The 26,428-nt window shown below is 41.3% G+C and overlaps 1 protein-coding gene across 4 annotated transcripts in view; it reads left to right on the forward strand.

Moving 5' to 3' along the window:
* TCP11L2 (t-complex 11 like 2) overlaps window positions 1-26,428 on the forward strand; it is a 62,977-nt gene that overhangs the window by 26,467 nt on the left and 10,082 nt on the right. For all 4 annotated transcript variants that reach the window (XM_074271479.1, XM_074271480.1, XM_074271478.1 and 1 more), the window contains 6 exons: window positions 5,799-5,934; window positions 6,693-6,813; window positions 11,975-12,195; window positions 14,298-14,434; window positions 24,159-24,346; window positions 26,211-26,392. In XM_074271479.1, the coding sequence (XP_074127580.1) occupies window positions 5,799-5,934; window positions 6,693-6,813; window positions 11,975-12,195; window positions 14,298-14,434; window positions 24,159-24,346; window positions 26,211-26,392 (985 nt within the window). The remainder of the gene's footprint in view (window positions 1-5,798; window positions 5,935-6,692; window positions 6,814-11,974; window positions 12,196-14,297; window positions 14,435-24,158; window positions 24,347-26,210; window positions 26,393-26,428) is intronic.

Consider the following 26,428-nt stretch of genomic DNA (forward strand, 5'->3'; position numbering starts at 1 on the left):
CATAGGACAGTATAAGTGGAAAGACACTGGAGAGAGGGAACCTTTTGTCCATTTTTATATGTGACCAGATCCTGAGGCTCATAGACCATTGATTTGGACTATCTCTAAGTCTTTCTTGTCCTTATTTCACAGGTCTGAAAACTGTGATCCAAAGTGGTTCAATAGTCAAAGTATCATAAAATAAAATGCCTTAAGATTCCAAAGCAGATTCTGAAAGAAGATTGGGACTTAGGATCATAGATTTAGGGACCATAGACATGATTAAGACCAGTTCCTTCATTTTACAGTAAATGGAGACCCAAATATCCATAGCATGTAGGCAGGGACCTTGGGCATCAGTTAATTAAATCCACTCTTATCAAAGATGAGATGCAGACATGGGCAGTGACTTATTTTGGGTCAGTAAGGGAATTTAAGTGACCGAGGCAGCATTGGAAACCTAGTCCTTTTAACCCATAAGACAATGATCAATCCTCCAGGGACTGTGATTCCCTCTTGTGGGCCTTCTCTCTACCAAAGCAGACCATGGCTGCTGCATATTTTTAGACAGTTTCATGAGTTTCTCAGGCTATTTTCAGGTCACTGCCCCTTGGATGAAAAAGCTCCAGACTGAGCCTGTGGCTTCCTGTGTAGATGCTGACCACCCAGCTCAGCTATATTGCAAGTCCTTCCTTGTGAAATCAGACTTTGGAAAGTTAGCCTGATACTGTTGGTTTTATTGATATTTGGGGAGAGCCCAATTTCAACTGTTTAAAACATTTTTTTTTAATCATAGACTTAAAAACTATGAACAAAACAGCTGAATAAATATAATTAAAGCAAAAATTCTGGACTTAACACACCTCAAAAACCCATCTCTATAAACAGATCATAGTAGAAAATGTTTCTATTAATCTCCATTTCATGCCACTTTAAAATAAATGTGCAAGATAAGGAATAAGACCTTTTGTAAAACCCTTAATATTTAACCAAATAAAGTGTGGTGGTGTAAGTGTATGCATTATTCTCAGTTCTGCTTGCTTCTCTCTGCATCAGGTCATAAAGATCTTCCCACTTTTCCTCTGAAGCTGTCCATTTTTTCATATCTTATGGAGCAATAATATTATTGGCATGCCATACTATATTCATATATCCCATAATAAGATAAAGAATCGTGGAAAATACTTAAATACTTAAAACTTGAAAGCAGCTGGAGGACCAGGACCACATCTGTGTGACAACTAAATTGAAAATTTGTAGTATATATTCCAAAATCTACATATCACATGGTATATGAATGTAATTTGATATATAGAGAAATAGAATTTATTATGCTGCATATGGTATATCACATAGCATAATTTGTATATTCATGCACATATAATTTGATATATGTAGAAATAGAATTTGGCCAAAAGTTGCATATAATAGTCATATACCATAATTTATATATTCACATATATTGATACATGTAGAAATAGAATTTGGCATATTCTAATGTATATGATATATTCATATGATATAATTTGTATATATACATATATAATGTGATATATAGAAATAGAATTTGATAAATATATATATATCTCGTGGTATATTATATTCATATACATAATATGCTACATGTGTTATATTCCTATATTTTAATTTGTATGAATATATGCATATATGCATCCATGTATCTATGTATTATATTAATATTCTTTAATTTGTATGTCTGTCTGCTTTTGTAACCATTTTCCAATGATTAACCACCTCTCTGGTTCTATTTTTTTTCTTTTTTTTCTGAAAAAGAGCTGATCCAAGTGTTTTTGTATGTAGGATCCCTTTCCTTTTTGCTTTGTTCCCTATGGGGATATGTGATTGGTGTTGGTATTATGTTTGGGTCAAAGGGTGTACCAGTTTAGTGCATCAGTGGAGGGAACATCCACATCAGTGAGTTCACAGGCTCAGTGATATAATCTTAGTAGAACTACTAAACTGTGGGATGAGCAGACCTTCAATCAAAAAAAGTTTGGAAGTTTCCCTCTCTCAGTTGTTTGTCTCAATCCTGGATTTTTCAGTTTAGTTATTAGTGTGATCCTCTGTTGATCTGATTTCATTTAGTCTTCTCCACATCTCCTTGCATTGTTCATTTGTTTTTTTTATGGCACTCTCATATAATGTTATATTAATAACCCTCTGTTTATTCTACCATTCTCCAGTCCTTGAAAACCAGATTATTCTGTTTAGTTTTTTGTATCACAAATAAAACAGCTATAAATATTTTCATAGACTCCCTTTAAAATTTTTATTTTTGGCTCTTTCCTTTTTTAACCCTAATACTTTTCTTTTCTTTTTTCTTTTTTTTTTTTTTTTTTAATAGAAGGAGAAGACTCGATATGGAATATTGCCTAGATTTCATTATCTCCCAGAGCCAAGTTCATGACTGTTTCATCAGAGTGCAGCCCATGTTCAAGTCTTTTAAACACTCGACACAATGTCTGGCACATAGTAGATCCTTAATGAATATTTTCTGGCAGTTAGTCAATTGTTATTTGTCCTTTGTTCTCAAAGAACCATGACATCAGGGAGATGATACCATGACATGCAAGTGAATTGGATTTAAGTGAAGGAGGGCTGACAAGGCCACCTGCCTCAGTGTCCCCTCCAGAGCCATCTGTGTCCAGTGGCCACATATAGATCAGGATGACTGGAGATGGCCCTGGATGCAGTGGGAGACCTTGGACTTTTTAAGCTAAAATCCCTTACAGGTCTTAGTTTGACAGAAGCAATGCTCAATCAGTAATTAAGGCTAGGTAAGAAAATGAGGGAATGGCCTCTTTTACCCACCCCCCCAAAAAAAAATCAATCTGGGAGAGGAAAATCCTCACACTTTTTGGCCAAATCAAAAACAGTTACTGTTTACATATTTACTCTGAGCCAATCTGTGTGGGATCTTTTGTTAACCAACCAGTGAGAGAGTGATTTGGGTTTAAGGCCCAGTCCTTAAAAAAGAAATATAGCCAGTCAATAAGCATTTATTAAATGCCTATTTTGTGCCTGATGCCTAAAACCTGGGGGATAAAATATAAATAAGAAAATAAGGCAGTGTATGTTTTCAAGTAGCTTATAAGATAACAGAGAAAGACAGAAAACAAAAGGAAGCTGAACTGATGGAGGTACTGACTGGTATTAATAGAGAAATCCAAAAGCCAGAGGAACTGGTGGAAAGTGGGGGTCAGAATCTGCTGAGCCCCTTTCTCAGACAGAAAAGCCTGTGACCCAGTCCTCCAGCCAGAGGAACAAGTCAGAGAGGCAGAAGGAACTATTGACTTGTGAGAACCGAGCACACTCGATCTTGAAGGATGAGATTTCTCAGTCAGGAGCTTCCTGGGGAAGGAAGGCAATCGAGAGTCCAGAGAAGTCCAAAATCAGTGGATTGGTCCCCATTGCCCCATGATTGACTGATCCACAGTGGCAATAATTTATATCAGTAATAATTAACATGATCAATAATTAAAATCTATAATAAATATCACAAAGGCATTATTAGTATGATTTATATCATTAGTATTAGTCATAATACATATTATTAACAATTATCAATGTGTGACTTGTTAGTAGTAATAATTTATATTATCATCAATTATTGAATATTATAATGGTAATAATTGCTAATAATATAAATTATTGCTAATCATTACTACTTAATTAATACTAATAATAATATTTAATATTATTAATAATTTGCATCAGTAATAAGTATACATTATAATTCTATCACTGACATAGTCACTAATTATTGTTAGTAATTATTATTAGAAATAATAATTATAAATGATTACAAAATATTTTTATGCATAAGCCCTACTAATAGTTATATTATTGGCGATACTTTATATTATTACTACCATTATATAAATGATTCTCTTGCTTCTGTTCTACTTTGCTCCATATCAGCTCATATGAGTCCTTCTGGGTTTTTCTTCTCTTCATTTCTTACAGTTCAGTGGTATTCCATTATCTTCAGAGGATTCGGTTATTCCCCATTAGCTATATGGGTGCCTACTTTACTATCAAGTTTTTTCAAATTCTTTTTAGTCCATTTAACATAATAAAGAATATATGAATGAATAAAAAAAATTGGCTTTGTTACTTGCATGCTCAGTCAATAAGAAAGATATAAGATATATGGTATCATGGGTAATATCCTCCCATTTAAATGTGAATCTCCAGTACTATGTTTGGACATAATAATTACTTAACATGGGCAGCTGGGTGATATAGCAGATAAAGTGTTGGGCCTGGAGTCATGAGGACCTGATTTCAAATCTTGTCTCTGATACTTCCTAGTTGGATAGTTCATGGAAAGTCATTTAACCCCGTTTGCCTCAGTTTCTTTGTCTGTAAAATGAACTGGAGCAGGAAATGGCAAACCATTTTGGTATCTTTGCCAAGAAAACTGCAAATGGGGTCATGAAGAGTTGGACATGACTGAGACAACTGAACAACAAAAACAAAGTACTTAATAAAGATTCTTTTCATTCATTCATCCATTCATTTATTTATTCATGTCTAGCCTTGGAATCAAGAAGACTTAGTTAAGTCCTGATATTTACTAGCCATGTGCCTCCCTCTCAGCTCAGTTATCTGCTAGCCACTGTGTTATTTTTATGCGTTTTTCTCCCCCCACTAAGAATGTTGGCTCCTTAAGAAGAAGGACTATTTTTTTCTTTGTCTGTAACCCCATCCCCACTCAGCACATCCATAAAGTTCCATGGATTGATTGCTTGTTTCAACCTCTGATCTTCCCTGGTACAGGGAATTTCCACCCTAGAAGGTCCCTACATGGGTGCAAATACAAGTTTGGGCCAAAATAAGGGAGGTCACTCATTCAACAATCATTCCATTAAGTTTTTATTAAGTCCCAGGCACTGAGATACAAATATAATAATATATAATATATATCATATGTTTTATATATAATATAATAATAATAATAATAACAACAACAACAATCCTGTCCCTCAAGGAACTTACATTCTAATTAAAGACAGAGAAATCCAGGACAGAGTATTATGTGAAGTTCAAGGTGTGGTCAGTAGGGACAGAGCCATAGCCGAGGAGTTAGGAAAACCTGAGTTCAGATGTGGTCTCAGACAGATAGCGTGATCTTCTGCCTCAGTTTCCTTGTCTATAAAATGGGTATCAGAGCAGCAACTATCTCCTGGAATTATTGTGAAAAATCAAATGAGATAATTGTGAAGCACTTAGCATAAATCAAATATCTAATACTTTCTTGGTATTATTATTTTTTAAAAATAATGTTATTTTTGATTATGTTTATCAAAATAATAATTATTATAATATGCAAATTGTAATCTATAATAATATAATCAATCACATATTAATAATATAATTAAATAATAAATTACTTCCATTTAAATTATTAATGATTAGTTACATACAATTTATTATAATACATAATGCATAATTATATAATTATTATAATATAATACATAATTGTGTATAATAATATAATATACAATGAATCATAATATATAATTATGTAATACATAATAATTATTGTATTATTCATATCATATATTAATCATATATAATAATAGATAATATGTATGATGATATAATAATATATAATTATATACTGCATAAGGATAATTAAATTATTTTAATAAAAATAAAATAATTATTTTAAATTATTCTTTTTTTTAAGACAAAAGATTTTGATCAGAATAGAAATAGTATTAGAAGGTGGGAGGGTCAGGTGTAAGTCCATTATTGTTCCAGAAGTCACCCTGGCCCTCTCATCCCTTTAGCCACAAGCCCACCGAGAGTGGTGACCTTTGATGAAGTGATGGCTGCTGCCAGGAATATCTCCAACATGACTCTTGCCCATGAGATTGCCGTCAATGAGAACTTTAATATCAAACAAGGAGCTCTGCCTGAGAACAGGTGAGTGAGGCTGGGTCTGTGGGGGGGGAGAGGCGGCTTTGCGTCCCAAGTCGGTTCCTGGGGAAACAGATTTACTTGTGAGTCATCCTGAGCCCCGTCCGGTTGGGGGGCTTGATCTCATGGGAGGACGAGCCGCTTGCTTGCTTAGGGCGACGGCCGGGTGTCTTGTTCTGTGGGAGATGGGCTGTGGAAGTTCAGAGTTTAAGAGGCAGGGGTTACTGAACCAGCAGTCAGGAAAACTTGGGTGCAAATCCGTGCACATGATATCTCAATTGTACCCTTCAGCAATCTAGGAAGCTGCCTCTGTAAGAACTGCTATCCCCATTTTACAGGTAGGAATACTGAAGCTCAGGAAGGAGAGCTGGGAGGGGTCTCAGAGACCATTTAGCCCAGCTCCTACATTGAGGGGAGATTAAGTGCCTTCAGGAACTGCGAGACCGAGTCTCTGTGGCTCCCCAGTGCCCCCAGAGCCAGGGCTGCCTCCACCCGGGAGGGCTCCCACTGGGGACCTGGGCTTGGCACACCCTGGGACCTCAGGCTCCGGGTTCCAGCCCCCAGGACCTTGGGCTCTGGACTCCAGCCTCTGGGATCTTGGGCTTTGGGCTCTGGCCCCCAAGACCTTGAGACCTCAGGCTTCGGGCTCCAGCCTCTGGCCCCTGGAACCTTGGGCTCCAGGCTCTGGTCCCCAAGACCTTGGGCTCCAGCCTCTGGGAAGGCCAGTGGAGGCCACAATCACACACTGATATCTTTTCCCTCAGCCTGGCAGGTCGAGTCAAGCACATCGTGCACCAGGCTTTCTGGGACCACCTGGAGGCAGAACTCAATGAAGATCCTCCTGAGTACGAACACGCCATCAAACTTTTTGAAGAAATAAGAGAGGCAAGTTGATAGAGCTTCCCTAACCCCATGGCCTCCCAGCTCTCCTCCCTCCTCCTCTTTTCTCTCCCTTTCCCTCTTTCTCTCCATTCTGTTCTGTTCTCTTTCCTTCCCTTCTTCTCCCTCCTTTCACTTTCCTCTCTTTATGTTTCTCCCTTTTTCTTTTTTTCCCTCCTTTTCTCTATCTTTTTAAGCTTCTTTCTCTTTCTCCCTTTTTTCTCTTTTCTCTCCCTTTTGTTTTTTTCAAGTCCCTTCTCTTCTGTTTTTTCCTCTTTTCTTCTTTCTTTTCCTCACTTAATTTTTCTCCCTTCCTTTCTTTCCTTCTTTCTTTACCTTTCTTCTTCCCTCCCTTCTTCTCCTGCCTCTCCCTCTTTTTTCTCTCTCCTTTTCTCTGTCTTCTATCCCTCCTCTCTCTCTCTTTCTCCTTCCTTTCCTTTCTTTCTGTCTTTCTCTGTATTCCTCCTCTCTCTCTTTTCCCCTTCCTTTCTCTTTCACTTTTTCTCTTTTTTTCTCTTTATCTCTCTTTTCTTTTCCTTTCTTCCCCCTATTCCTCTTCTCTCTTTTCCCTCCCTTTCTCTCTCTTTTCTTCTCTTTATCTCTCTTTTCCTTTCCTTTCTTTCTCTCTTTATTTCCCTTTATCTTCCCTCTCTTTCCCCCTCCATTTCTGTTTTCTTCTTTCCTCTTTCTCCCTCCTTTCCTTTTCTTTCTTTCTCTTTACCCTTCTATCTTTCCTCACTCTCCCTTCCATTCCTTTTTGTTTCTCATTCTATCCCTACTCTCTCTCTTTGCATTTCCTCCTTTTCTCTCTCTTTTCCTCTTCCTTCTCTTTCCCCTTCTTACCTTTCCTTTCTTTCTCCTTCTATTCCTCCTCTTTTTCTCCTCCCTTTCTTCTCTTTTCCTCTTCTCTTTTTCCTTCCTTTCCTTTCTTTCTTTCTATCTCTCCCTCTTCTCTTTCTTTCCCATCCCTTTCTCTCTTTTTTCCATTTCCCTTCTCTTTTTCCCTCCTTTTTCTTGTTTTTTCTAAAAACATTTTGCTTTCTTCCATTTTTTGAAACTAACCAATCAGGTTAAGAGTCAGAGGACCTGGATTTGAGCTTCATTTTTACTATTTACTGCCTCTGTGTCCCTAATGCATCTCTTTCCCCAGTAGGCTTCAGTTTCCTCATCTGTAAAATGAGGGGGTTGAACTAGTTGGACTCTGAGACCCTTCCAACCCTGGATCTGAGATTCTAAATCTTCTCTGAGCCTCAGTTTTCTCTTCTGTCACCACCTAGAGGTACCAAAAGCTTAATTTCTATATAGTGTTTTAAAGTGGTGTTTCCTGGTTGGTGAGTCATAGAGTTACAGCACAGGCTTGTCACCACATGGCACCTTGCAATGTCATCCCTCCATACATCCATCCATCTCTCTCTTTCTGCCTATTATTTTTTGTATTTATTTATCTATCCATCCATCTATCCAGCCAGCCATTCATCCGTCATCCATTCATCTACCATCTATCTATTTATCCAATAATCTATATTATCTATCCATCTATCCATCCATCTATACATTTATCCATCAGTCCATCTATTCATCTATTCATTTGTCCATCCATCTATCCATCTACTCAGCTAGCCATTCATTCATCTATTTATCTGCCATCTATCTATCTATCTATCTATCTATCTATCTATCTATCCCTTTATCTCTCTGTCCATCTGTCTACCCATCTATCTAACCATCCATCCATCCATCCATCCATCATCTATATGTTCATCCATCATCTATTCACCTACCATCTCTCCATCCATCTGTCTATCCATATATCCAGTTATCTATCCATTCATCCATCCATCTATTTACCCACCCACCTATCCAATCATCCATCCATATATCCAATCATCCTTCCATCCATCCGTTTTTCTATCCATCAATCTCTCCATCCATTCCTTTTTCTACCCATCCATCCATCCATTCACTCAGCACATATGTAACAAGCAACTACTGTGTAGCTGTCAGACTTTGTTCTATCTGCAAGGGAAAGAAACAAAAGTAACTTCTTGTTGAAAGGAGTTTACTTTTATCGAGGGAGAAAAAAGCAGATACAAAGTAGATACAAGAAGGGACAAAGTATCATTTTTGATCTTAATTTAGCAAATGTACCTTTTTGCTTTGTGTTGAATTCTTTTTTTTTTTTTTCTTTTGGAATGGGGAGGAGTCTTTGAATTTGAATTTCCTCCACTCGGCCCTAACTCCTGTATAACTCTCCATCTTAGGGAGGCTTGAGTGGTTCTGGGTGGTTCTGGGACTCAGAGGTGGTCCTGCAGGCAGCAGGCTTCCCTACTGGCTCAGAACTCCGGAGTTGGGCAATCTCCCCAGTCAGCCATTCATTCATCCATCCATCTATCCACCTCTCCATCCATCCCTTTATCTCTCTGTCCATCTGTCCATCCATCCATCATCCATTCATCTACTATCTATCTATCCATCCAGTCTCCATCCATCTATCTAGTCCAGCTTCCCCTGCCTTCAAAGAGCTTACATTCATCTGTGGAGAAATCTCAACTTGGCAGTCCCTCAGACATAAAACAAACAAACACTGCTTGGAACCGAGTGTTTTTGAGTCCATGACCAGTCCTCTCTGAACTGCACTGTCTCTTAAACCTCCTGTAAATTGGATCAATCAAGAAGCATTTATTCAGTGCCCACTAATGTCACATACTAGGCTGAGAACTGGGGATGTAAAGGAAGGCAAAAACAAAAGTTCTTGCCCCCAAGGGGCTTACTTTCTTCTTTTTTTTTTTTTTTTTCTGAGGCTGGGGTTAAGTGACTTGCCCAGGATCACACAGCTAGGAAGTGTTAAGTGTCTGAGACCAGATTTGAACTCGGGTCCTCCTGAAAGGAACCATCTAATTTAGCCTCCCTTATTACAGATTGGGGAAACTGAGGTCTAGTGTGGGTGGTTGATTTGCCCTTGATCGCACAACCAGGAAATGTCTGGGCTATTGTGAGAAGTACTCTGGTGGAATGGATAGAAAGCCAGCCAGAGGATCAGGAACCCCAAAGCTCAGTCCTGTCTGGGACACACACACTGGCTGTGTCAGCTTGGACAAATCACTTCCCTTTTTATGAACCTCAGTCTCCAGAAAGTTGAGTGAAAATTATACTCACCTCCCAAGCAAGGTGGCAAAAACAAAGTGGTTTTCAGTCAGCAGAGTTGTACAGAAAGGTTAATAATCATGCTCTCTGTTTTATCTGAGAAAGACTTTCCCAACAATACACAGGAAATAAATGCCAGAGCCAAAGCATTGACCCGGTCTTGTGAACCAAGAGCTGCCCCATAGCCACTGAACTGCACTGCCTTAGAAAGCTAGTTCAGTGGAAAAGAAACAGACCTGGCCTATCTAGTGTTCTCAGGAAGCCGTGCCCTACAACCTGCCCTTCTGCTTCTGCTGGCTTATCTGCAAAGGTTTTGAAATGGTGCCAGGAACTCTGGGTGATCTGAGCCTGCTGCTTTTAGGCTTGCTATATTGGGAGTTTGCTGCAGGGAAAGTGATTTAGTATGGGGAAGAGGGGGGAAGGGAAGAAGGATAGAAGGAGAAAGATGGGAAGGGGGGATAAAGAGAAGAAGAAGAGAGGGAGAGAAAGGAGAGAGAGGGAGAGAAGGAAGAAGGAAAGAGAGGAAGCAGAGAGGGAGGGAAGGAAGAAAGAGGAATAAAAGGGGGAAAGGAAGAGGGAGAGAAAGGAAAAAGAGGGGGAAAGGAAGAGGAAGAGAAAGAGAGGAAGGAGAGAGAGGGAGAGAAAAAAGAAGGAGAGGGAGAGAAAGAAGGGAGAAGAAAGAGGGAGAGAGGAAGAAAAGGAGAGGGAGAGAGAAAAAAGAGGGAGAGGAAGAAGAGGGGGAAATGAAGAGGAAGAGAAACAGGAAGAAAAGGGAGAAAAAGAAAAGGAAAATGAAGAAAGGAAAGGGAAAAGAAAAAAAGCTAGAGAGAGAGAGGAGATAGGAAGAGGAAAAAGGAAGAGAGAGAGGAAGAAGAAAGGGATAAAAGGGAATAAGAAAGGAATTAGGATATAGAGAGTCCATTCTTTTGGAAACTGTGATGCCCAAAGCCTTCCAGCTTTTACCACATAGACAAGTTCATTCTGTTTTACTGTTCTACTTAATTCTTTTTTGTCCGAGTTGACTGGCTAAGTCATCATGCAAAAGGTAGAAGATTAAATCTGTGCTTTTGCACAGTGAGTTACCCCCTAGCTCATGGGTTGTTTTGTAATTTCAGAGCTCTCCAAATGGTAGATAGATGGCTGTCCTATCCAACTCTTTTGCCAGTGAAACTGCTGAGTCCCAGAGAGGTTAAGTGACCATAGAATTTAAGTGATCCAAGGGCAGCTAGATAGGATAGAGACCAGCATTCAAGTCAAGAGGACTAAGTTCAAACTTGGACTCAGATACTTTTTAATACTCACTAGCTGTGTGACTCTGGGCAAGTCACTTAACCCCAATTACTTTATCAGAAAAAAACAAACCAAAAAAAATTAATATAAATGATCCAAGATTTAGAATATCATACAACTAGACCAATCATTTAGTTTCACAAATGGGGAAACCAAGGCCTAGTGTGGTTAAATAACTTGCCATAGATCATACAGTGATAAATGATGGAGCAAGAGATGAACCTTTTTCTTCAGTTGCCAAATCTATCATTCTTTCCACCTCTTTAGCTCATACAGCTGGTGTCCAGATGGCAATCAGTCAACAAACATTTCTTAAACACTCACTGTGGGTTAGCCACTGTACTAAGTGGGGGAAAATGAAACAGTCTTTCCTGTCAAAGAGCATACAGTCAATCCTGATTAATTCTGATATCAAGCCCCTCCACCATATCTCTGCCTCTTTGTTGTTTAATTTATTGGTTGTTCTCATCTTGACAAATACTAGAAAAGTCTTTCTGTATGTAAAGAATTATTATTATTGTTATTGTGCAAGATTAAAAAAGTTCATGAAACCACAAATTTCTTTTAGGTATATAACACTTTAAGCATGTTCTGAACTTCCTTCTGTTCTATGTATTTTTCTTTCTAATGACTCATTTTCACTGTTTTGTGTGATTTAAGGGGAACCTTCCTTCCACCAACCCTTAAGTTCTCTTATCAGGGTTTTTTCTTGCCTTTCTCTTCCCTCCTCCAGACTCTTCTCTCCTTCCTGACTCCTGGTGGAAACCGGCTCCGGACTCAGATTAGTGAAGTTCTGGACACCGACCTTATCAGGCAGCAGGCTGAGCATCATGCCGTGGACATTCAGGGACTGGCCAGCTATGTCATTAGTACCATGGGGAAGCTGTGTGCTCCCGTCCGGGATGATGACATCAAGGAACTCAAAGCCACTGGCAATATTGTGGAGCTGTTGAGGTTGGTACTGGTGGGATTACAGAATCCAGCAAACACTTACTGAGTGCTTACTGTATACCAGCTTCCCTTCAAAGCAGCCCTTCCACCTCCTCTGGAGGACCAGGGAGTTGTCCCAGCTCGTTAAGTGCTGACATTCTATCCAACTTGGGTAGAGCTCTTTCTCTCCAGCAAAGATTGTTATTGTTCATCATATGATTCCAAATGAGGTGGGTTTGTTTTTTGTTTTTTGTTTTGCTGAGGCAAATGACTTGCCCAGGGATACACAGCTAGGAAGTGTTAAGTGTCTGAGACCTCCTGACTTCAGTACTGGGGCTTTATCCACTGTACCACCTAGCTGTCCCCCAAATGAGGTTTTCTTGAAAAAGTGATTAGCCATTTTCTTCTCCAGCAGAGATCACCCTGTAATTTATTTTTTTTTTATTTTTTTTTTTATTTTTCATTTGTTATTTTATTTTTTTTCTCAGTAGTATTTTATTTTCCCCAATACATGTAAAGATAGTTCTCAGCATTCATTTTTGTAAGATTTTATGTTCCAAATTTTTTCTTCCTCCCTCCCTTACTTCTCTCCTCCCCAAGGCAGGAAGCGATCTATTTTGGTTACCCTGTATTTATTTTTTATAAACCCATTTATGTTCATGCTATCTTTTGTAAGAAACTGTAAGCCTCCTGAGGGCAGAAGTCATTCGATCAGAATTTCCAAGCTAAAAGGAAACTGCTGCTATAACTACTCCATCTCTCTCATTTCTCTGATGAGAAACTGAAGCTCAGAAAAGATAAATGACTTACCATAAGATTATAGATTTAGAGATGAAGGGAATTGGGAGGCCATTTAGTCCAGCTCCTCATTTCACAGAGTGAGAAATTGAAGATGAATTTAGGTTAAGTGACTTGTCTAAAATCACGTCAGCTGTGTCAGAGATGGAATTTGAAGCTAGATGCCCTGACTTCTGAGATTCCACTGAAATATTCTCTAGGCATACAGTGCCTAGGAGAGTGCTGGAAATACTGTAGGTGCTAAGTAAATGTTTATTCATTGATTTCAAAGAAGGAAGTGATGGGAAAGCCCCCTAATAAATCTCTTTTCCTAAAATAGAAAGCTCATATCATGGATTTCCATTCTCTCCATCACATCAGGAATAGGCAGAATTACCCAGGGCAAAGACTAGAAAGGACATAGCCCTCCTTTAGCCCCAGAGGAGCCCAGCAGACATACCCACAGGCCACAACCCAAACTGCCTCAGAGTCTGCATCTCCACCCACTAGGGATGGCTGTTTGTTAAGCTCTTTCAGATCTGCGGTTTAGAATGCTTGATCCAAGGAATCTGATTCCATATAGAATATTTCACATTGGTAATGCAGAGTCCTTTCCCTCTCCTTTCCCTCTTTCCCTCTCCTATTCCAGTATTAATGGAAGAGAATGGAAGCAGTGCACCAAGGGACTAGTTATCTCCTTGCTGATTTCTGCTGGAAAATCCCAATTAATTCTTATTTAAAAAAAAAGAAAAAAAAAGTTTTCTTGATTCTTTTTTGAAAAACCCTGTGAGAGCCTTTTAATGGGCTATGTATGGGTGAGAATTACCCAGGATGGTCTGTAGGGATGGTCCTCAATCTGTATCATGGGAGGGAAGAATCAGTCAGTCAACAAGCATTTATCAAGGACTTACTATTTGTAGGCCCTGGAACTGGGCCTTGGAAATTCAAAGAAAGGCCAGTGAGAATTGTCCCCACCCACAAGATATTTCATTGCTTGCTTTTATTTGGCGAGGCTCTCCAAGAGTCACACAGCATTAAGTATGTAAGGCTGGGTTTGAAGTGAGATCTCTGTGTCCTGATAAATCTCCATCAGCCTATGCAATTTCTTTTCTTTTTTCTTTTTTTTTTTGGGGGGGGGAGGAATGAGGCAATTGGGGTTAAGTGAATTGCCTGGGGTCACACAGCTGGTAAGATTTGAACTTAGGTCCTCCTGACTCTGCTATCCACTGAGCCACCTAGCTGGCCCCCAGCTCATATAATTTCAAAACAGAATTTCTCAACATAGGTTTGGTTTTAGTTTCATTCCTTTCCCCTTCCTCTCTAACGCTTTCTCATTCTGATTTTTAAAGGCAAATATTCCACGTGCTGGACCTCATGAAGATCGACATGGTCAATTTTACCATCAAGAGCCTTCGACCCCATCTTCAGCGCCAGTTGGTGGACTACGAAAGGACGAAATTCCAGGAAATCTTAGAAGAAACCCCCAGTAAGTTCAGCATTGGGTCTTGTTTCCTAAATCAGAGGAGCTAGCCATCTTGATCTTGTCACCACAGGAGCCCTTGCTCCTGAAGGGTTTTGTTCTTTCTGCTTCTGCTTTTGGGTCTACATTTCTATCTTTGCTTCTGTCAATGTCTCGCTATCTCTTGCCATCTGCCCTCATCTCTTCTCTGTCTCTATAATTTTTATCTCTGTGGCTTTCTACAGAAAAGTCTGGATATATTTCTACCTCTATATGCATGTCTCTCTGTGTATCTGTTTTACTATTTCTGTGGGACTCTGTGTATCTCTCTTGATATCTGTGCAAATCTGTCTCTCTCTCTGTGTCTATTTCTGTGACTTTCTATCTTTGGATGTATTTCTGCTTTTTTATACATCTTTCCTTCTCTTTTCATGTCTCTCTGTATCTCTGCCTCTGTATACATCTCTCTCTCTTTCTCTGTCTCTTTTTTTATGACGTGTCTCTTTGTCTCCATGACATTCTCTCTTTTTGTTTCTGTGTATCTCTCTGTTTCTTCAGTATATCTTTTTCTGTGGGAATCTGTCTGTCTGTCATTCTGGAGAAACCATTTTCCTGCCTCTAGAATCTGACTTGTTCACTAAGATTTGGCCAAATACGTTTGTATTAGAAGTCCAGCTGCGAATCTTCTGTTGCAAGGTGAGAGTTCTGTGTATGGATGGGAAGGCCTGTTAAGTGGGCCAGTCACTTACCCCCTAGAATCTTCCTCTTCCTCCTTGGCAGAATGAGGATAATGATGTCTGTGTGATCCACTTCCCCAGGCTGTTGTGAGGCTAAAAGGAGACTCTAGGAGTCTGGGCTAGAGCAAGAGACTTCACTTACTAATCACTACTAAGTGGATTGGTTTTGGTTTTTGAGGCAGTTGGAGTTAAGTGGCTTGCCTGGAGTTGTATAGGTAGTAAGTGTTAAGTATCTGAGGCTGGGTCCTCCTGGTATCTGTGCCATCTGCCGCCCCCACCTTGCTAGGCCTGGGAATCAGAAGGAGAGAAAGGGAAAACAGGTCCTGCCCTCAAGGAGCTCATATTCAACCAAAGGTCCCAAACTTATAAACATAAATATTCATGATATTATGTGAGAAGGAAGGGGGCACTAACAGGGAGGACCTTTTCTTCTGTCTTTGCCTTCCTTGGGGAATATGGCAGACACTGTTATCGCTGGGTCAGTGTCTACAGGGTTTAGCAACTTTTTCCAATTGCAGTGGAAAGAACACTATCTTTGGAACCTGGGTTCAAATTCTTTTCCTTTACTACTTAAGTGACTTTGACAGGTTACTAAAGCTCTCTTGAACACCATTTCCTTGTCTCAGAAATAAGGGAATTAATCCACATGATCTCTGAGATCAATTCAGTTCTAGGTCAGTGGGTTCCTATTCCAAATTGTTCTCAGAGCAACTATTGGTATTGTTTGGTCTGAGAGATAGTTAATATATTGTTTGACACAGTCAACCTTGGAAAAGTTGTTAAAAGTTGTAAAAGTCTTTGTGAGGCTGAAGAAGTGAATTACTTCTCCTTTCTGAGTTTCCTTCAGTTTCTGAAGCAGTGTCAACAAAATAATGAGCTTGGAGCAGATGACCTCTGGCCTGAGTCTATGACCATGGGATCTTTGTCTGATCCCTTATTAGACAGGAGGAAACTGAGACTCAGAGAGGTCAATCACTCACTCAGGGTCACAGGGGAAGGGAAGGGCAGAGCAGAAAAGTCAGGACCACAAGCATTAAGATGCTCATGAGAAGGTGCTTGATGGATCTGATCTGCCACATTTTATTTTGGCTCAAGGTTCCAGTCATAACTATAGGTCTAGGAGGGAGTTCAGAAATCATAAGCTCTCAGCCTGTCATTGGCCAGCTTGAGAAACTGAGGCTGAGATGTTCCAAAGTCCCCCCAACTCCAAATCCCTCCTTCCTTTTTATTGCTCTTTTTTAGTGAAAAGATAGAAGACTTGAGAAAGTGAGTCTTTCTTTATAGCATGTAATAACAAGGCATTAGACCCCACACCACGTGAGAAGAACAATTAGCAGGAATTGGAAATGGGCTTTGTATCTTTGATCAGTCCATGATCTCATCTGTGCCAGTACAGTCACTCCCTTCACCTGTACAGGTTAGGACTCATCCACACCTTGTCAGTTTAGTTCATTGCAACAAGCATCATTTGAGCACTTACCATATGCTAGTACCTGAGCTAAGGTGCTGAGGATTCAGATGCAAAAAGAAAACTAGTCAATCAGCAAACATTTTAAAGCACCTACTATGTGCCAGGCACAGAGCTAAGGTGCTGAGGATTCATAGGAAAAAGGAAATTAGCCAGCCAGCAAACATTTTTAAGCACCTACTGTATGCTAGGCACTAGACTATAGTGAGGATTCAAATGCAAAAAAGAAGCTAGCCAATCAGCAAACATTTTAAAGCACCTACTGTGTGCCAGCTACAGAGCTAAGGTGTTGAGAATTCAGGGGAAAAAGGAAACTAGCCAATCAGCAAACATTTTTAAGTACCTACTATGTGCCAGGTACTAGGCTAAGGTGCTCAGGATTCAAAGGCAAAAAGGAAACTAGCCAGCTAGCCAACATTTTTAAGCTCCTACTTTGTCAGATACTGTAATGGGGTTACAAATATGAAAAAGACAGTCTCTACCCCAGTGTTTACAGTTTAATAGAAGACAGCCTATCGGAGGAAGCTGAAAGGGGCAGATGGGAAGGGAAAGGTGCCCCAGGCTAGGACGTGATGGAGCCTAGTGTCAACTGATGGAACGGGAAGAGTCAGCTGACCTTGGAACTCTCTCTTTAAATGGCGTCTCTGAGAGGCTCCTTTGCTGGAGTCTGCCCTCCAGCTTCTCAGTCAGAGGGGCAGAGAGGACTAATGATTCATTAGTCCCGAGGCTGATGAAATCCTGAAGCATGAGTTTCCTGTGGCCATGATGGAATCCAGCGGAAAGGATACAGCCAAGTGGGAAATGAGGGATGGCTTGGCTTGGCCATGTGGTCCAACTTTCCTTTCTTACTGACAAGTGCCTGAAGCCCTCGGAGGTCCTTAATTAAGTCTCATTGACATAAATGATTTGGGTTTATTTTAAAATTTGGTTTGGATCTGAAGACATCCTCAGCTGATAATCTTCGAGACTTTGTTCATGAAGTCCCTTGTCATGACCTGGCTAACCATAGGTCACAGAGACGTCTTAAACCCAGCTCTTCCTGATTCCAGATCTAGTTTTTGACCCACTATGTCATACTCTTGTTTGATCTTGGGCAAAAACACTTCTCCCTGGTAGTTGGTTTCTTCATCTGAAAAATAAAGGGATTGAATTTGAAGGTTTGCGATGTCCCTTCCAGCCTGAGCTAACTGATTCAAATCCCAACATGACTTTCCGGCCTGGGGAACCTCCAGCAAATGAAACTCCTTTTCTGGGCCTCAGTTTACTTATCTGCAAAAATAAAGACATCAAGAAGGTTCCTTCCCATTATTATCTACTTTTTTTCTAAAAAGCTCTTAAAGAACAAAAAAGACCTGTACTTCTTCATGGTTATAGGGAGGAACAGAGGAGGTTGTTTGTAAATGAAATTTCCATGACTTTCATCATTCTGAAACATATACACACCTCGTTGCTCCTTCACAATCTAGTTACTTCAATCAGTAGATACTGTCCTTCGGACCAGATGGATTCTTTCCCACTTGGGAAAATTCTCTGATCTTAACTTCAAAGTCACATCCTGATCTATCCAGACTCAGGGAGGAAGGTTCCAACAATGAGCCCCTCCTCTAGATGGAGAAGCTGAAACTTTGAGGTTGGTGCCCATTGGCAGAGACAACAAGGGATCTCTTAGGGACTCCTGAATCTCCCTGAGCTTCAATTGTTCTCCAAAGAGAAACAGACTCAGCTGGACCAGCTGGGTTTCCTTTTGTCCTTAGCATTATGGGCTTTATTGTTCATGGAAGAGAATGAAAGAAACTTTCTCTGTAATTTGTCTGCTGTATAAAAGAGATGCTTAAAACACAGACTGGCATTATCTTGGCTCTGTAATTACAGATCCAGGGTGATCTCTACAAGCTATTTCAGTGCCCTTTCCCCCTGTATATCACACTTTTTTTTTGTATCTCTCCCAACGAAAACTAGCAAGAGGACAGAAAAGTTTGGTTAACTGTGATGGAAACAAAGAACTGTGACATTTCAAGAGTGGGGTTGAGCACAGAATTTCAGCTTGACTCAGGATTGGCAAAGATGAATTGCTCACAAGTTGTGGGGAGGGCTCTCTGCCTTTTTGAATAGAGGAGAGAGAAGGAAAGATAGGGGTGGGAGGAGGGAAATTGTCAAGACAGAAGGGGAGAGAGAGAGGGATGGAGAAAGGAGAAGAGATGGAAAGAAGAGGAAAGCAAATGGAGGAGAGAGAGAAATATGGAAGGAGCAGAAAAGAGAAAGGGAAGGAGGGAGAGAAAAAGATGGGGGATGGAAGGAGGAGGAGAGAAAGGGAGAACAGGAGGGAAGGAGAGAGAGACAGAGATACACAGAGACAAACAGAGAGAAAAAAGGAAGAGAGGGAGGAAGGGAGGAGAAGACAGAATGAGAGAGAAGGAAAGAGGAAAGAGAGAAATGGAGTCAGAGAGAGAAATATGGAAAGAGAAAGGAATGGAAAGAAAAGAAAAGAGAAAAGTAGGGAGGGAAGGAAAGAGAGAGATGGAAGGAGGAGGAAAGAGAAAGGGAGGGAAGGAAGAAGAGAGAAAGAGAGATATGGGAAGAGAGGGATGGAAGGAGAAGGAAAAAATAGGAAGGAGGAAGGGAAAGAGAAATAGAGCGTGGATGGAAGGAGGAGGAAAGAGAAAGAGATGGAAAGAGGGAAGAAAAGAGAGAAAGGGAGAGAAGGAGGGAGGGAGAAAGACATATATACACCCAAACACACACATGAGTTCATTTTATAAACAATTACCCAACAGTTGACTTTACACAAATACCAGAAGCAATCTGATTTTTTTTTCCCATGGGAAATTCTTGAAATTAGGGCCCAGGATTAGTGAATTCCCCTTAAAGAAAAATAACACTGGAAGCAATAGTCTTCCCTTTCTGGCACTTTTTTTTTGTTTTTTGTTTTTTTTTAGTAGTATTGATCAATCAGGAAGTAGTAAGCATTTATTGCTGTCCCAGCCTGCACTAGGCACTATTGTCCCCACTCGTAGGGACAATAAAAAGATAATACAAAGCAGTCTCTGTCCTCAAGGAATTTGAATTCTCCTGGGATTCTTAGGATCATGGCCTTGAGGCAGGACAGCCCAGTGATCAGTTGCCAGACATGTATAAATCCCCTGCTATGTTGTACCTGGCTCTGGGGGTAAAAAGACCAAAATGGCGAGCTCTCTTGTGTTGGGGCATAGACGTTAGGACTGGAAGGGATCTTTACCCAGCCACCAAACATATTTATGTTCTGTTCCAGAAGCTGGGAAGGGGGATTCAGATGGGGAAAACAATAAAGTCCTTCTCCTGGAAGGGCCTGAATAACTGACATTTCTAGAGAGCTTTCATGTTCACCAAGCATCTTAAGCCATTTTTCTCTTGAACTTCCTGAGAGCCCTGAGAAAATTTTGTTGTTGTTCACTCTTTCAGTCATGTCTGACTTTCTGTGATCCCATTTGGACTTTCTTTGTAAAGACACTGAAGTGATTTGCCATTTCCATTTCTAGCTCATTTTACAGATGAGGAAATTGAGGCAGACAGGTTAAGTGACATGCCCAGGGTCACACAGGTAGGAAGTGATTTGGACTCAGAAAGATGAGTCTCCCTGACTTCAGGTCCAGCCCTCTCTCTATTATGTCAGAATATCTCCTTAGATAGTAGCCAAGTCAGGTTTTAAGCCCTGTTCTTTTCATCTGCTTTGTGCCCACCACCATGCTAGGGATGAGGATAAAAAAACAACATAACCACAACAACATAACCACATGGAATTAAATACAAAATCTATACAAGGCAAATGCGGCCTAAGTGGGGAGGCGCTCACTGGAAGCTCAGATTGCTTAGTCTTAGGCGAAATGAGACTTTTAAACTGCTGGCTGGGAGGCCACAGGAGGACTGGCCTGTGTGACTCTGGGCAAGCCATTCCCTCTCAAATGTGTCACTCCTAAAATTAGGAGCTTTGTTTGGGTCTTGTTGTTTCGAGAGGACATTGACAAATTGTTAAGTGGGCAGAGGGGGCTGAGTGGGACGGCGAATGAGAATTAAGTGTTTTCTCTGACACAGTGCTAAGGGGCTGGGGGTGCAAGTACTAGAAAGTGTGTTCCTTTTAAAGGAGCTTCCTGGTAGGACCCTGTCCCCTTCTCAGGTGAGAGGGCACGCAGGTGATGTCCTTTGATCCTTCACAGCTCTGGAAGGGGATGATGATCATGCTACAGAGCCCCGTGGGGGCTTTTTGTCGATGAAATAGTCCTAATTGTGAACCGAGTGAAACTTGACCATGGTCAAAATGAGCGTCCTGATGCTAAAGCAAGATACAAGCTGGAAACATACAAGGAGGTTCGAGGGCTCTGCTCTGGGGGGCACCCGGTCAGTGTCAGGCAGTTCCTGCCAGCCGGGGCCTGAGAAGGGCCCCAACCTCCCATCTGTCCCTAACCTCCTGCTCCCCTCTTCCTTTCTTTCCTCCATCTCCTCTCCTGTTCTCCTTTATCTCTTCCCTTCTCCTCTTCCTTCTTTTCCCTCCCTTCCCTCCTTCTCCCCTTATTCTTCCTCCCCTCCCTTTCCTCCTTTCTTCCTTTCCCTTTTTCTTCCTTCTCCCCTTTTCCTCCTCCCCTCCTCTTCTTCCCTTCTCTCCTCTTCCCTTCTCTCTCCTCCCTTCCTCTCCTTCCCTGCCTCCTCCTCCTCTCCTCTTCCCCTCCTCTCCTTCCTCCTCTTCCCTTATCTTTCCTCTTCTTCTCTGCCTCTTCCTTCCCTCCTCTCCTCCCTCCTCTTCTTCCCCCCACCCTCCTCCTTTCTTCTCCTTCTTCCTCCCTTGAATTTCAGTTTGGGGGGAGCTATTCTCTCTCATCTTTCCTGCTCAACTTCTCCCTCTCACTTACCAGGTTCAGTCAGTTGGCATTTATTAAGTACCTGCTATGTGATCGCAGGGGACCAAGCCCTAAGAACACAAAGACCAAGGTCATGGGGTGGTACCTTCTTGTAGGGGAAACAGCAGACACATGTGTACATAAGTGCAAAGTGTACCAAAGAACGTCCCCTTAACGTCCTGAAAAGTTGCTAAAGACCCAAAGTGACACACCCTTCTTCACCCCACCCTACAACTGCTAAATATAGAAGGAAATACAAGTTATTTTGGGTGTTGGTGAGTTGTTTTTGTTTTTTTTTTCTTTCCTCTTTTTCTCTCCTTCCTCTTCCTTCTCCCCTTTCTTCCTTTGCCTTTCCCCTCTCCCCACCTCTTTCCCTCCCTTTTTCTCCCCCTTTCTCTTCCCCCCCTCCCTTTGTCTTTCCCTCCCCTTCTGTCTTACCCCCTCCCTCTTCCCTCCTTTTTTCCCCCACTTCTCTCTTTCACCGCTCCTCCTCCCCTTACTCCTCTTCTCCCTCCTCCTTCCTTCCTTTCCTCCTCCCCTCCTCTCTTCCTCCTCTCATTCTGCTGGGAAGTTCTATAGATTCAAAATAGACTGCTGACTTTCCTTTAGTCTGGGTCTCTTGGGCCTGAGTATTAAAACTGGATTCCCACTCTGCTTTTGGGCTCAGCCCTACACAGCTATCTGTGGTTCTGGAGCTTGTTTCTTGCTCCATTTACAGCGTAGGTCCCTCTTGCTCGTAACTGCTCCTCTCCACTGGGAATGGTGACCCAGAACTGGGTAATGGGTGACAGAGTGGCCAGCTGGCCCTTGTTCCTTTTCCCAGTGCTTGTATGGTGGTCCCCTGGCAAATCTTTCTGCCCCAGTGTTCAGTCTCAGGCTCCTTACTATCCCAGGACCTGGGAATTACTGCCTCCATTGTCACTGACCACACTCCTGGCCAGTTCCTGCCCCTCTGTCTTCAGGGTCTCCATCTTCCCAGGCAGCCCTGGGCTAGAAAAATGATTCTCTGTGACCTTTTCTTGACTTTCCCATTAAAATCCAGCCTGGTACACTTTCTAGGTTGTTGTGGAAGAGGCTGGCTGATTGAGTTAGGTAAAAATGCTTCCTCTCACTCTGCCATCTTGACTCTGCTATAGTTGGGAAGAGCTAGTGAAGATTAGATCAGGCCAGTTTCTGTGGGCCATGACATTTTTTGGCTCCTCAAAAGCACCATTGCAGAGTGGAATCACTGGATCATCAAATTAAGAGCTAGAAAGGACCTTGGAACCTCATTTTATAATTGAGAAAGCAGAGAGAACAATTGATTTTCCTCAAATCACACAGCCAATGAATAATAGAGGTGGGGTTGAAACCCAGGTGCTCAGACTGTGTTCCATTGCAACACCCTGCCCTAATTCTAGTGTCAGTTTTCTTCCTCTTTATTTATAGCATTTGACCCTTTTCTGGTCATATGCTATGGAACAATCTTCAACCAAACAGTCTTCTGGGCTTATGTGCTGATCTTATCAGTTACAATGAATGGAAAATCTCTCTGCACCTCCTTAGACTGTTTGGCAAATACTAATTTTAGGAAGGATTTGCCATGTGATGAAGAAATGGCTCACAGGCTCCCTTCAGCCTTTGCCTTGGCAATTGTGGATGAGAGCTCTATCAGGAAGGCGCTCAGGCTGGGGGAGGAAATCAGGAAAAGTTGCCAATGACAGGGCAAGGACTTGAGAGCCAAGGGACCTGAATTTGAATTTTGCCATCCGTGTGACCTTACTTGTAAAATGAGGGGCTTGGGCTAGATGGTCTCTTCTAGCTCTAAATCCTTGTTCTTATGCTCAGAGACTCAACTGTTCTCTGTTTTGTAATAAAACACAACAGCTCTTTGTTACACGCCTTCAAGAGCTTAGATAATCACTCACCCAGGACTTTTAAAGCACCTACTATGTGTCACCAGTATACCAAACCTTGGTGATTCAAAGATAAAGAATGAGGTGGTCAGTTCTCATGAAGGGAGCTGACCTGTGCATGTATAAGTATAGACAGGATAATTCTAAACAGAATAAATACAAGATGAAAACAGGAGTTTGGGAGGAGGGGAGGTAGCCTTTGGGGAGATCAAGAAAGGCTTCATGTTGAAGGTGCAGCTTGATCTGTTTCTTAAAGGAGGAGAGGGGTTTGATGATGGTGATGGTGATGGTGATGGGGATAATGGTGATGATAGTGGTGATGATAATGGTGGTGGTGGTGATGATGATGATGGTGATGGTGGTGATGTGATGGTGATGATGATGATGGTGAATGGTAGTGATGATAATGGGGGTGGTGGTGATGATGATGATGGTGATGATGATAGTGATGGTGATCATAGTGATAGTGATGATGGTGATGATGATGATGGTGATGATGATGATGGTGATGATGATAGTGATGGTGATCATAGTGATAGTGATGATGGTGATGATGATGATGGTGATGACGATGATGGTGATGATGATGATGATGGTGGTGATGATGATAATGATGGTGATGATGATAGTGATGGTGATCATAATAATAGTGATGATGGTGATGGTGGTGAGATGATGGTGGTGATGATGATGATGGTGAATGGCAGTGATGATAATTAGCATCTATCTGGTGCTTTAAGATTGGCAGAACACTTTACACTCTATCTGACCATTCCTTTCCAGGTGCTCTAGATGTCACAAAGGAGTGGATAAAGGAATCTGTCAATGAAGAATTATTTTCTCTTTCGGAAAACGCTTCCTCTCCTGGGGCTGAGAGCAGCTCCAGACCCAACCTGAGCCCAACCACGGTGCTAAACAACAGTTACTTGAAGCTGCTGCAGTGGGATTATCGGAAGAAGGAATTACCCGAGGTAACCAGCTCCTGGGGCTTGCTGCATTCTCATCCGCCGGTTTCTGGGTTCATCTTGTGTACATAAAATAGTGTGTAATCGACACCACTTACCAAAATAATTATAAGAACAACTGATGTTTATTTGTAAAGTACTTTCTGTTGGAGACTCCACTGTGCCATCATGAGGGCTGTCGGTGTTCCCTCTTACTGTGAGGGAGGTGCTGTTATTATCCAGATGGGGAAATTGAGGTAGGGAAGAGAGAGAATGTTAAGAGACTTGCCCAGGGTCACGTAACTGGCAAATGTCTGTAATTTTTTATCTGTGACTTCGGTGACATTTGAACTCAGGTCTTTCTGACTCTAAGCCCAGGACTTTTACGCTCTAGACCACAGTGTCTCTAAAATGAGATCAAATTCACATATAATCATAGCATTAGCGAGGGAGATGGGGTAATAGTGCATATTGGAGGTCTGCATTAGCTTCCCCAGCACTTAGTCCAGTGCTTGGTAAGACTATAGTAGGGCCTTCACAAAGGCTTGATGATAGGACCTTGTGCTAGACACTTCCTCTGTCTTCCCTTCAGTTTCCACATCTGTAAAACACACAGAACAAATTTTAAATTACTCGCCTCCCAAAGTTGTTGAGATAAATGAGATGTGAAACCTTCTATTAACAAGTTGGTGAGCATTTATGAAGCACCTACTATGTGCCAGTTCTAGGAAAACAGAGAAAGGTAAAAGATAGTTCCTGCCCTCAGTTGGCTTACAGTTGAATACTTAAAAAGCTATGTTACTATGAATATTAATAATGTAAATGTGGGGGCCAACATTGTTGGTAGGAACTACCTTTTAGTCCCAGCTCCTCCACTTATTACAATAACAGGAACGAATGAATGAATGAAAGCATTTATTAAGTGCTTACTATATGCTAAGCACTGTTCTAGGTCTTAGGGAGAACAGACCCTACTTTCAAGGGACTGACATTTTGATAGAGGGAGATCACATGTTTAAGGGAGTAGTAGCTAGGAAATATTTAGGTTTGGAAAATTACCAATACTGGGGCAGGAGGGAATGTAGAGCCAAGATGATGGCAAGTATTCAGAACATTGTTTGAGCCCTCCCCAGCTTTCCTCAGAATCAATTCTACTTCAAGCCTCTGAATAGATTTTGGGGTGATAGAAAATTACTAAGATGAGGGCAGCTAGGTGGCGCAGTGGATAGAGCACCAGCCCTGAAGTCAGGAGGACCTGAGTTCAAATCAGGTCTCAGACATTTTACACTTCCTAGCTGTGTGACCCTGGGCAAGTCACCTAAACCCCATTGCCTCAGCAAAACAAATAAAAAAAGAAAGAAAGAAAGAAAATTACTGAGGTGTTCAATGAAATGATAATGGGAATGATGGACACATGTCCTTTAGAGTAGCAAGATTAGTCTTAATTTGATAATAGTTCCAGAACTCAAAGTGAGGGCTTAGGAAAGGAGAATAAAGATATCCAGCACATATTGGCTGGAAAGAAGATGGCGGCACCATAAAGTGAAACTTGCTGCAGGCTCCAGGGAGTTGGAAGGCAGAAAAGGATTGTCCTCCAACAATACTAGCTTACTTATCTATAGTACTTCTGTGGAGTTCCCAGGGTACTTTACACCAACCATCTCCTTTGAACCTTGAAATATCCAAAGTTCTAGAAATATAATTAAATTTTGCACCTGGACAGAAAGTTCAGCGCTGACCATCACACTATCTTGCCCTGGGCATATCTCAGTCTCACTGAGTCTTAATTTCCTCATCTCTAAAATGAAGGAATTGGATTAGATGCTGCTTTGTGGTTGGTGCTTCTGTTGTTTGTTTTTTAAAGATTTTTGTTTTCTTTGTTTTTGCTCAGACACTGATGACAGATGGAACCCGTCTTCAGGAACTGACAGAAAGGCTAAATCAGCTGAAGGTTATCGCCTGCCTGTCACTAATCACCAACAACATGGTGGGCACTCTGATAGAAGGCTTGCCTGAGCTTTCAGACCGTCTGAAAAGGATTTCCACTGTTTTACTTGAAGGAATGAACAAAGAGTAAGTTCTCAACGCCTACACGGATTCACTTTGTCC

This window comes from Sminthopsis crassicaudata, chromosome 5, assembly GCF_048593235.1.
Source record: "Sminthopsis crassicaudata isolate SCR6 chromosome 5, ASM4859323v1, whole genome shotgun sequence".
Lineage (NCBI taxonomy): Eukaryota > Metazoa > Chordata > Mammalia > Dasyuromorphia > Dasyuridae > Sminthopsis > Sminthopsis crassicaudata.